A 12276-nucleotide genomic window follows, 5' to 3' on the forward strand; every position below is an offset into this window, starting at 1 on the left:
GCAGAAAGCTATACATTGTAAGGATAGTATTAAGGATGCAATTGAAAACATGCCTCCCCTTCTTGGTCAAAAATATGACAAGGCACAAACTCAGTACACAAACCTTTAATGTGTTTATCATGAATGTCCAAAATTTAAGTCATCATGTATCCGATTTGGGATTGTGTACACAGCATTTGCAGCTTAACTGTATTGCTGTTACAGAAACGTGGCTGCCTGCAGGTTCCTCTGTTGAAGCTGTAAAGATAGATGGTTATACTTTCCATAATCATCCCAGAAGTTTATCTTACAGTAGCAGCTGTAACAGCATGGTGGCGTTGGCATGTACAGACTATGGACACTTTAGGCTTTGAACAGGATTAGGGGTTTAGGGTTTTGTAGTTGTGTAATATAAAAACAATATAATATTTTCCTCTGTATTTATATGTGTTTTAATGTAATATAAAAACAAATAATATATATTTTTCCTCTGTACAAACATAATATAAAAATGTCCTTTATTTATATAATGTATTTTATGTAATATAAGAACTGATAATATACATTTTTCCTATGAATATATTGTATGTACTGTATATCTGTGTGTGTGTGTGTGTGTGTGTGTGTGTGTGTGTGTGTGTGTGTGTGTAGGTTTCTGTTTCCTGCATTACAATAGCATTTATAAGACTTCTCAAACATTTTTACAAAAAAATATTGCAAACAGAACTAAATAGTTATCCACATTTAAAAATAAAGAAATGTACAATTATGACATTATTTCAAATTCAATTCAATTTTATTTGTATAGCGTCAATTTATAACAGAAGTTTTCTCAGGACACTTTTCAAACTGAACTCCTGATAACATTATTTACAGAGACCCAGAAATCCTATTGATAATGCAGGTTTTGCTTCACCTTCCATGTAGTGTCAAAAAGCAAAAGGCCCCGGTAATGGTACTCCTGGTTTACTGGGATGGGGTTCGATTCCCTGCGGTGCCCTGCTAATTGTTTTGACATCTTCATGAAAGCAAATTGTTTTCTAAGAACTGTCACAAATAACTTGTTTCAAATCAATAGTTCTCTGCTGTTTACATCCACTGTCTCCACAATCAATGTGTTTTTAAAAAATCAACCGTGAAACTTTCCGTTCACTTTGTCTGTGTTCTGTTCTTTGGTTCAGATAGTGTTAAAGAACTACATATAAAGCTAACAGCTATGACTCATTTTGATAACACTGGTTTCTTTACCTGTATTTCAGGCCGCCAAATATGCGGTCGAATGGGCAGAAAAGAATTTTTATATTAATTTATATATCGTCTTGAATTGAGATATTAATTGAAATATACACATTCTTCAAAGTAGTTTTAAAGTAAATTAAACTCACCTCTCACATTATAACCTTCCCCTCCTCCTGGTCAAAGAACATTGTATGTTGTAGTAAAGTATTTCTTACTTTATACATTATTTGTGCTGTTAAATTCTTCTAGATCCACAAACTTCAAAGTATTTGACTTTATATTTGAGGTATTTGAAACAGTGTTAGTGTGTTTTTGAAAACCTTCATTATTAACTAACCTTATGGCCCTTTTCTGCAGTATACACTGGAATTAAGCTCCAACCCGAGGATGTCCGCATCACCAATTACTTAATAAAATGTCTCCCAAGAAAGACGCAGGCAAAAATATCAAGTATTAAAAAATAGGATTTTATATAAAACAGCCAAACTTGATAAAATATTAAAACACCAGAAACAAAAAAGAACAGAAATCCATCTTCTTCCAATCCACTTTCACAGAGAAATTAAGTTTATAAAGAAAATGTTAACAGTCATTTACTCTTATAAACTTCCACCTCTTGTGCACTGCTGAGGTGCCCTTAAGCAAGGCACCTAACTGCTCCTAATGTATATAGTAATGTATAAAGTAATGTATATAGTAATGTATATAGGATGGGTCAAATGCAGAGGACAAATTTTGTGTAAACAATAAAGACTGATATTTGTATAATTGTTCAAATGTGCAGCTACGGTGATGAAAACAGGGAATTTCTTCAGCTCTGATGAGTTTTTGAAGCCGTTTACATTTTACAAAGCGAACAGAGTCACAACAACATACAGAGCAGTTTAAGTTTCAGCCATTAAAATATAAATTAAAGCATTTTAAAATGTAATAAACATTTTAAAACAAACATCAAACTCTCCTGAACAGCAGCTCCGACCAGGATGCGGGTCGACTCCCAACGCCGTCTTCATGACGACTTGAACTTTTCTGGGAGCGGTCTTGTTATTTCTGAATGGGAGAAAAAGAAAACAACATAAAATACGGCGAATATTAGAAAAAAAGCCACTTGAGCTTCAGAAAGTTCCTCCTAATGAATGTTTTTAAGCTGTTTACTCTGTTGGAGAAGTGAATTATCTTGACAACCATCTAACATATTTCCACAAACTCGAGCATCGAGTTGTTAAACGTACCATCAGGATCAAAGCCCAGTGAAGTGAGACGATTCACGTACGTGGTCGTAATGGCTTCTTTCAACAGGTCACCTGACGAGAAGGAAGTTTCAGTGAGTGAAAACTTTAAAGATAAAATAAATAAATCATCTTCAGAAACATATTTTAATGATAAATTAATAAAATGATACATTTAGTTTGAGGTGTCGGGGATTAAAGGGAGGTTGGATTCACCTGAGAGATGTAGGTTCTTGGTGGTTCTGGCTTTGAGTGACGGTTTGTGGATTCTGCTGTAACCGGACGAGTGCGAGGGTCCGGCCTCGTGACTCGTGAAGTCCACCTCCACCTGGCGATGGCGCCGGGACTTGGGCGCCTGACAGACGCATTCATACATATATGTATTGATGATTTGCAAAGAATACATTTAACACAATCCACCTTTTTAAAGAAGAATGAAGGATCCTCAGAATTAAATGTTATATTTGTTATATTTTTAAAGTAATATATAATCTAGAACATGAAGCACAAACCTCTGTTGCCTCTCCGTACGCCTTTGATTTGATGGAGGCGAGGAGCAGCGCTCTCTGGGAGGACTGAGGACACAAAAACCGGCAGTCAGTCAACAGCGCCACCGTCTGGACAAACTTATTATTACAACCTTAGAAAGCTGAAGGACTTCCTGTAATTCACTTCAGTTTGAGTGCTTTAATATCCTGCAGGAGACTCGAGTCGCACTCAGGTAGTGTAACTGGTCTTCAAACGGAGGTCGGGGGACTAAAATGGGTCCTTGAGTGTGTTTTAAAGAGAATATTTTAACTTTTATCATATTGTTTGGTAGTTGGAACAAAAAATGACTCAGAGACGATTCCTTCAGGCAAAATCCCCTCAAATGAAGTTGTAACTCACCTCCTGCTGAGACGATGTTCCCTCACCGCTGTCTTTATCTTCACCAGCGGCATCCTGACAGGAAAGGACACATCATCTCATCACATGGACCAAAGACCCTCAGTAACATTCAATTAACCAAATCAAACTACACTGTAGTTTATCAACTGTAGTCTCACCTTCCTTTGCTGCCACTTGTAGAAATCCACCACAGTGGTGCGGAGCTGAGGGACAAAGTCTTTACGGATCAGGTTGACGGACGAAGCCTCCTGTTCTGCCGTCGAGAACACGGACGTCTTCATTTTGTCGTAGAGCTGATTAATGTTGGACAGTTCCTGCAAGGAGACAGAGAGCACAACTTAACACTTTATAAAGAATTAATCTACTCTTATAGAGCCTTTAAACCTGATTAAACCAGTTTAAACCTGATTAAACCTGATTAAACCTGTTTAAACCTGTTTAAAACTGTTTAAACCTGATTAAACCTGATAAACCTGATTAAAACTGTTTAAAACTGTTTAAACCTGATTAAAACTGTTTAAACCTGATAAACCTGATTAAAACTGATTAAACCTGATTAAAACTGTTTAAACCTGATTAAACCTGTTTAAACCTGATTAAAACTGATTAAACCTGATTAAAACTGATTAAACCTGATTAAAACTGTTTAAACCTGTTTAAACCTTATTAAAACTGATTAAAACTGTTTAAACCTGATTAAAACTGTTTAAAACTGTTTAAAACTGTTTAAACCTGATTAAACCTGATTAAAACTGATTAAACCTGATTAAAACTGTTTAAACCTGATTAAACCTGATTAAACCTGAGTAAAACTGTTTAAACCTGATTAAACCTGTTTAAACCTGTTTAAACCTGATTAAAACTGTTTAAACCTGATTAAACCTGATTAAAACTGTTTAAAACTGTTTAAACCTGATTAAAACTCTTTAAACCTGATTAAACCTGATTAAAACTCTTTAAACCTGATTAAACCTGATTAAAACTCTTTAAACCTGATTAAACCTGTTTAAACCTGATTAAAACTGGTTAAAACTGTTTAAACCTGATTAAACCTGTTTAAACCTGATTAAAACTGATTAAACCTGATTAAAACTGTTTAAACCTGATTAAAACTGGTTAAAACTGTTTAAACCTGATTAAACCTGATTAAAACTGTTTAAACCTGATTAAAACTGGTTAAAACTGATTAAACCTGATTAAAACTGTTTAAACCTGATTAAACCTGATTAAAACTGTTTAAACCTGATTAAACCTGTTTAAACCTGATTAAAACTGGTTAAAACTGTTTAAACCTGATTAAACCTGTTTAAACCTGATTAAAACTGATTAAACCTGATTAAAACTGTTTAAACCTGATTAAACCTGTTTAAAACTGTTTAAACCTGATTAAACCTGATTAAACCTGTTTAAACCTGATTAAAACTGGTTAAAACTGTTTAAACCTGATTAAAACTGTTTAAACCTGATTAAAACTGATTAAACCTGATTAAAACTGATTAAACCTGATTAAACCTGATTAAACCTGATTAAACCTGATTAAACCTGTTTAAACCTGATTAAACCTGATTAAAACTGATTAAACCTGTTTAAACCTGTTTAAACCTGATTAAAACTGTTTAAACCTGTTTAAACCTGTTTAAACCTGATTAAAACTGATTAAACCTGATTAAAACTGATTAAACCTGTTTAAACCTGATTAAACCTGATTTAAACTGTTTAAACCTGATTAAACCTGATTAAAACTGTTTAAACCTGATTAAACCTGTTTAAACCTGTTTAAACCTGATTTAAACTGTTTAAAACTGATTAAAACTCTTTAAACCTGATTAAACCTGATTAAGTTCTGCTGTATAGGTCTGTTTAAACAGTCTCTGCTCACATCCAGCAGCTCGATGTTGACCAGCTCCTGCGGACGACACGCTCGCTCCATGAACTCCTCACACAACCGCGACCTCTCCAGCTTCCTCCTCTTGTTGTAGGAGAGCTGGCGGGAGAGGAAGAGGAGGAAGAGACGAAGGAGAAGCACAAAGATGAGCAAGGGGAAAGTGTGAATTTGCAGATGACATTAGCCGGACCTGTTTGTGGTGGGCAGCTCACCAGAGTGGGCATGGCGGTGAAGCAGAACGCTTTGTGTAACATCAGCTGTCGGAGGATGTAAACGGCGTCGACGTGCTGAGCGCTCGCCGCGTCCTTCTCAAACTTCTGCACGTCCTCCCAGTCCTTCAGCGCCAGACGGATCTGCAGCCGGAAACAACGAGAGGAACCGATCACCAACGTCACTTCGAGTCAGACTTTAAGTAAACGTACGATCGTGTGTTTGTGTGTGGGGTTCCTGACCGGCTCTGGCGGCGAGGCGGTCTGACACTGATACAGGCTGTACAGCAGGTAGAGTCCTCCCACTCTGATCTGGAAGCTGAAGGGGGGCAGGAAGAAGCTGCAGGCTGCGTCCAGGATCAGACGACTGAACACTCGCTTCTCGTGCCCCACAGTGCCGCTGCGAAACCACAACACGTCACACACCGTGTTAGATATTAAAGATAAACAACCTGCTTATTATTTACTGTCTCATAATTATGTTCTCAAATATGAGTTATAACTCACACAAATATAACCTAATATCTGCTACTTACATCATAATAAAGCACAATTAGGAGATAATAATATGATTTTAAAAAACTATTTCAGTGAAATATAATATCTCTTAAACGTGTTACAGCACATCATGTGTGTGTGTGTGTGTGTGTGTGTGTGTGTTCTCTGTATCCACTAAACTATTATTATTATTATTATTATATATTTTTTTTTTTTATATTATTATATATTATATATTATTATTTATTATTATTATATATTTCTGATGCCATTACATGAACATAAACATATAATATGTAAATAATATAACGTGTCCTCCATAAAGAACAACTTGTGTGCTTTTATTTATTCTTTAATGGACACATGAAGGTTAATAACAGACATTAATGGACACATGAAGGTTAATAACAGACATTAATGGACACATGAAGGTTAATAACAGACATTAATGGACACATGAAGGTTAATAACAGACATTAATGGACACATGAGGGTTAATAACAGACATTAATGGACACATGAAGGTTAATAACAGACATTAATGGACACATGAAGGTTAACAACAGACATTAATGGACACATGAAGGTTAACAACAGACATTAATGGACACATGAAGGTTAACAACAGACATTAATGGACACATGAAGGTTAATAACAGACATTAATGGACACATGAAGGTTAATAACAGACATTAATGGACACATGAAGGTTAATAACAGACATTAATGGACACATGAAGGTTAACAACAGACATTAATGGACACATGAAGGTTAACAACAGACATTAATGGACACATGAAGGTTAATAACAGACATTAATGGACACATGAAGGTTAACAACAGACATTAATGGACACATGAAGGTTAACAACAGACATTAATGGACACATGAAGGTTAACAACAGACATTAATGGACACATGAAGGTTAATAACAGACATTAATGGACACATGAAGGTAAACAACAGACATTAATGGACACATGAAGGTTAACAACAGACATTAATGGACACATGAGGGTTAACAACAGACATTAATGGACACATGAGGGTTAACAACAGACATTAATGGACACATGAAGGTTAATAACAGACATTAATGGACACATGAAGGTTAATAACAGACATTAATGGACACATGAAGGTGAACAACAGACATTAATGGACACATGAAGGTTAACAACAGACATTAATGGACACATGAAGGTTAATAACAGACATTAATGGACACATGAAGGTTAATAACAGACATTAATGGACACATGAAGGTAAACAACAGACATTAATGGACACATGAAGGTTAACAACAGACATTAATGGACACATGAAGGTTAATAACAGACATTAATGGACACATGAAGGTTAATAACAGACATTAATGGACACATGAAGGTGAACAACAGACATTAATGGACACATGAAGGTTAATAACAGACATTAATGGACACATGAGGGTTAATAACAGACATTAATGGACACATGAAGGTTAATAACAGACATTAATGGACACATGAAGGTTAACAACAGACATTAATGGACACATGAAGGTGAATAACAGACATTAATGGACACATGAAGGTGAACAACAGACATTAATGGACACATGAAGGTTAACAACAGACATTAATGGACACATGAAGGTTAACAACAGACATTAATGGACACATGAGGGTTAATAACAGACATTAATGGACACATGAGGGTTAATAACAGACATTAATGGACACATGAAGGTTAATAACAGACATTAATGGACACATGAAGGTGAATAACAGACATTAATGGACACATGAGGGTTAACAACAGACATTAATGGACACATGAAGGTTAATAACAGACATTAATGGACACATGAAGGTTAATAACAGACATTAATGGACACATGAAGGTTAATAACAGACATTAATGGACACATGAAGGTTAATAACAGACATTAATGGACACATGAAGGTGAATAACAGACATTAATGGACACATGAAGGTTAATAACAGACATTAATGGACACTAAGGTTAATAACACATAATGGACACATGAAGGTGAATAACAGACATTAATGGACACATGAAGGTTAATAACAGACATTAATGGACACATGAGGGTTAATAACAGACATTAATGGACACATGAAGGTTAATAACAGACATTAATGGACACATGAGGGTTAATAACAGACATTAATGGACACATGAAGGTTAATAACAGACATTAATGGACACATGAAGGTTAATAACAGACATTAATGGACACATGAAGGTTAACAACAGACATTAATGGACACATGAAGGTTAACAACAGACATTAATGGACACATGAAGGTTAATAACAGACATTAATGGACACATGAAGGTTAATAACAGACATTAATGGACACATGAAGGTTAATAACAGACATTAATGGACACATGAAGGTTAACAACAGACATTAATGGACACATGAAGGTTAACAACAGACATTAATGGACACATGAAGGTTAATAACAGACATTAATGGACACATGAAGGTTAACAACAGACATTAATGGACACATGAAGGTTAACAACAGACATTAATGGACACATGAAGGTTAACAACAGACATTAATGGACAAGAGGTAAAAACATTAATGGACACATGAAGGTTAATAACAGACATTAATGGACACATGAAGGTTAAGGAACAACAGACATTAATGGACACATGAAGGTTAACAACAGACATTAATGGACACATGAAGGTTAACAACAGACATTAATGGACACATGAGGGTTAACAACAGACATTAATGGACACATGAAGGTTAATAACAGACATTAATGGACACATGAAGGTTAATAACAGACATTAATGGACACATGAAGGTTAATAACAGACATTAATGGACACATGAAGGTTAACAACAGACATTAATGGACACATGAAGGTTAATAACAGACATTAATGGACACATGAAGGTTAATAACAGACATTAATGGACACATGAAGGTTAATAACAGACATTAATGGACACATGAAGGTAAACAACAGACATTAATGGACACATGAAGGTTAACAACAGACATTAATGGACACATGAAGGTTAATAACAGACATTAATGGACACATGAAGGTTAATAACAGACATTAATGGACACATGAAGGTGAACAACAGACATTAATGGACACATGAAGGTTAATAACAGACATTAATGGACACATGAAGGTTAATAACAGACATTAATGGACACATGAGGGTTAATAACAGACATTAATGGACACATGAAGGTTAATAACAGACATTAATGGACACATGAAGGTTAACAACAGACATTAATGGACACATGAAGGTGAATAACAGACATTAATGGACACATGAAGGGTTAACAACAGACATTAATGGACACATGAAGGTTAATAACAGACATTAATGGACACATGAAGGTTAACAACAGACATTAATGGACACATGAGGGTTAATAACAGACATTAATGGACACATGAGGGTGAATAACAGACATTAATGGACACATGAAGGTTAATAACAGACATTAATGGACACATGAAGGTGAATAACAGACATTAATGGACACATGAGGGTTAACAACAGACATTAATGGACACATGAAGGTTAATAACAGACATTAATGGACACATGAAGGTTAATAACAGACATTAATGGACACATGAAGGTTAATAACAGACATTAATGGACACATGAAGGTGAATAACAGACATTAATGGACACATGAAGGTTAACAACAGACATTAATGGACACATGAAGGTTAATAACAGACATTAATGGACACATGAAGGTTAATAACAGACATTAATGGACACATGAAGGTTAACAACAGACATTAATGGACACATGAAGGTTAATAACAGACATTAATGGACACATGAAGGTTAATAACAGACATTAATGGACACATGAAGGTTAACAACAGACATTAATGGACACATGAAGGTTAACAACAGACATTAATGGACACATGAAGGTTAATAACAGACATTAATGGACACATGAGGGTTAACAACAGACATTAATGGACACATGAGGGTTAACAACAACAGACATTAATGGACACATGAAGGTTAATAACAGACATTAATGGACACATGAAGGTTAACAACAGACATTAATGGACACATGAAGGTGAATAACAGACATTAATGGACACATGAAGGTGAACAACAGACATTAATGGACACATGAAGGTTAATAACAGACATTAATGGACACATGAAGGTTAACAACAGACATTAATGGACACATGAGGGTTAATAACAGACATTAATGGACACATGAGGGTGAATAACAGACATTAATGGACACATGAAGGTTAATAACAGACATTAATGGACACATGAAGGTGAATAACAGACATTAATGGACACATGAGGGTTAACAACAGACATTAATGGACACATGAAGGTTAATAACAGACATTAATGGACACATGAAGGTTAATAACAGACATTAATGGACACATGAAGGTTAATAACAGACATTAATGGACACATGAAGGTGAATAACAGACATTAATGGACACATGAAGGTTAACAACAGACATTAATGGACACATGAAGGTTAATAACAGACATTAATGGACACATGAAGGTTAATAACAGACATTAATGGACACATGAAGGTTAACAACAGACATTAATGGACACATGAAGGTTAATAACAGACATTAATGGACACATGAAGGTTAATAACAGACATTAATGGACACATGAAGGTTAACAACAGACATTAATGGACACATGAAGGTTAACAACAGACATTAATGGACACATGAAGGTTAATAACAGACATTAATGGACACATGAGGGTTAATAACAGACATTAATGGACACATGAGGGTTAACAACAGACATTAATGGACACATGAAGGTTAATAACAGACATTAATGGACACATGAAGGTTAATAACAGACATTAAAGGACACATGAAGGTTAATAACAGACATTAATGGACACATGAAGGTTAATAACAGACATTAATGGATACATGAAGGTTAACAACAGACATTAATGGACACATGAGGGTTAATAACAGACATTAATGGACACATGAAGGTTAATAACAGACATTAATGGACACATGAGGGTTAACAACAGACATTAATGACTCTGGTGTTGACGGTAACTCACTAGAAGATGTGGCAGAACTTCATTTGGGTCCATATGTTGCAGAACACCTCGAACCGGACCGACCCGGTTCTCTGGAAGCGGCTCAGCAGCTCCTCACAGTCGGAACTTATTAATGTCTCCTGTTTCTCTTGTTTCCGACCGGAATCCATCTCAACTCAACCTCACGGATGTTTACTGTGTTTACTGCGAACAAAATAAACTCATCAGAGTTACACTAGTAAACAAAGAGACGGCGGCTGTCGACGCTTTAATGCGTCATCAGAACGCGGCGGCGACGTCGTCTTCTTCTTCTTCTTCTTCTTCTGTGAGGATTTACGGCAGTTTGACAGGAAGTCGTCACCACACAAAATAATAAGTGAAAAATAAAAGAATATAATATAATATAATATAATATAAAATAATATAATATAATATAATATAAAATAATATAATATAAAATAATATAATATAATATAATATAATATAAAATAATATAAAATAAAATAATATAATATAAAATAATATAATATAATATAATATAAAATAATATAATATAATATAATATAATATAATATAAAATAATATAATATAATATAAAATAAAATAATATAAAATAATATAATATAATATAAAATAATATAATATAATATAATATAAAATAATATAATATAATATAATATAATATAATATAATATAAAATAATATAAAATAATATAATATAATATAATATAATATAATATAATATAAAATAATATAATATAATATAATATAATATAATATAAAATAATATAAAATAATATAATATAATATAATATAAAATAAAATAAAATAAAATAATATAAAATAATATAATATAATATAAAATAAAATAAAATAATATAAAATAATATCATATAAAATAATATAATATGATATAATATAAAATTATATAATATAATATAAATAATGTAAAATGATATAATAAATGTAAAATAATAATATACCATAATATAATTAATGTAAAAAATACAATAAATTCAGACATAAGTGCTCAAAGTTTTCTTGCTGGAGCATTTTTTACTGTATTTAATATCGTGAACTTATTTTTAAGTGAGGTGGAATTAATCTGGAGAATCGACACATTCGTGTATGAAACATTTTGTTCTAATTATAATTTTATTAACAAGAAATTCAGTTTGTTTATTTTTCAGCTCCAAGTTGAATAAACTGATAGGAAACAAAACCTGAAACCGGTTCTCTGTTGTTTCTAC

The 12276-nt window shown here is 33.6% G+C and overlaps 1 protein-coding gene and 1 long non-coding RNA gene across 3 annotated transcripts; one reads left to right on the plus strand and one right to left on the minus strand.

Moving 5' to 3' along the window:
• Nucleotides 1-1664: 1664 nt before the first annotated feature.
• snapc1b (small nuclear RNA activating complex, polypeptide 1b) lies at nucleotides 1665-11326 on the minus strand. The gene is made up of 10 exons (XM_051395913.1): nucleotides 11048-11326; nucleotides 5673-5829; nucleotides 5433-5573; nucleotides 5215-5319; nucleotides 3494-3649; nucleotides 3336-3389; nucleotides 2960-3022; nucleotides 2664-2802; nucleotides 2451-2522; nucleotides 1665-2268 (listed from the first exon to the last, which is right to left on the minus strand). Exons 1-10 carry the CDS (start codon nucleotides 11194-11196, stop codon nucleotides 2228-2230), a joined length of 1077 nt encoding a protein of 358 aa, XP_051251873.1. The 5' UTR covers nucleotides 11197-11326; the 3' UTR covers nucleotides 1665-2227.
• Nucleotides 7716-11031, plus strand: LOC127361355 (uncharacterized). 2 transcript variants are annotated; one of them, XR_007884273.1, is made up of 4 exons: nucleotides 7716-7908; nucleotides 9606-9760; nucleotides 10632-10755; nucleotides 10911-11031. It is a non-coding gene; the product is annotated as an uncharacterized LOC127361355 (long non-coding RNA). The 2 variants fall into 2 exon arrangements; XR_007884272.1 differs by lacking the exons at nucleotides 7716-7908; nucleotides 9606-9760 and adding an exon at nucleotides 10320-10569.
• Nucleotides 11327-12276: the final 950 nt, after the last annotated feature.

Source organism: Dicentrarchus labrax, unplaced genomic scaffold, assembly GCF_905237075.1.
Source record: "Dicentrarchus labrax unplaced genomic scaffold, dlabrax2021, whole genome shotgun sequence".
NCBI lineage: Eukaryota > Metazoa > Chordata > Actinopteri > Moronidae > Dicentrarchus > Dicentrarchus labrax.

Coding starts and splice junctions, on each gene's coding strand:
- snapc1b (XM_051395913.1), bottom strand. CDS start 11,196: ATGGATTCCGGTCGGAAACAAGAGAAACAGGAGACATTAATAAGTTCC. Junction 5,830..11,047: donor AAGTTCTGCCACATCTTCTA/GTGAGTTACCGT, acceptor GTGGTTTCGCAG/CGGCACTGTGGGGCACGAGA. Junction 5,574..5,672: donor CCGCCTCGCCGCCAGAGCCG/GTCAGGAACCCC, acceptor TTCCGGCTGCAG/ATCCGTCTGGCGCTGAAGGA.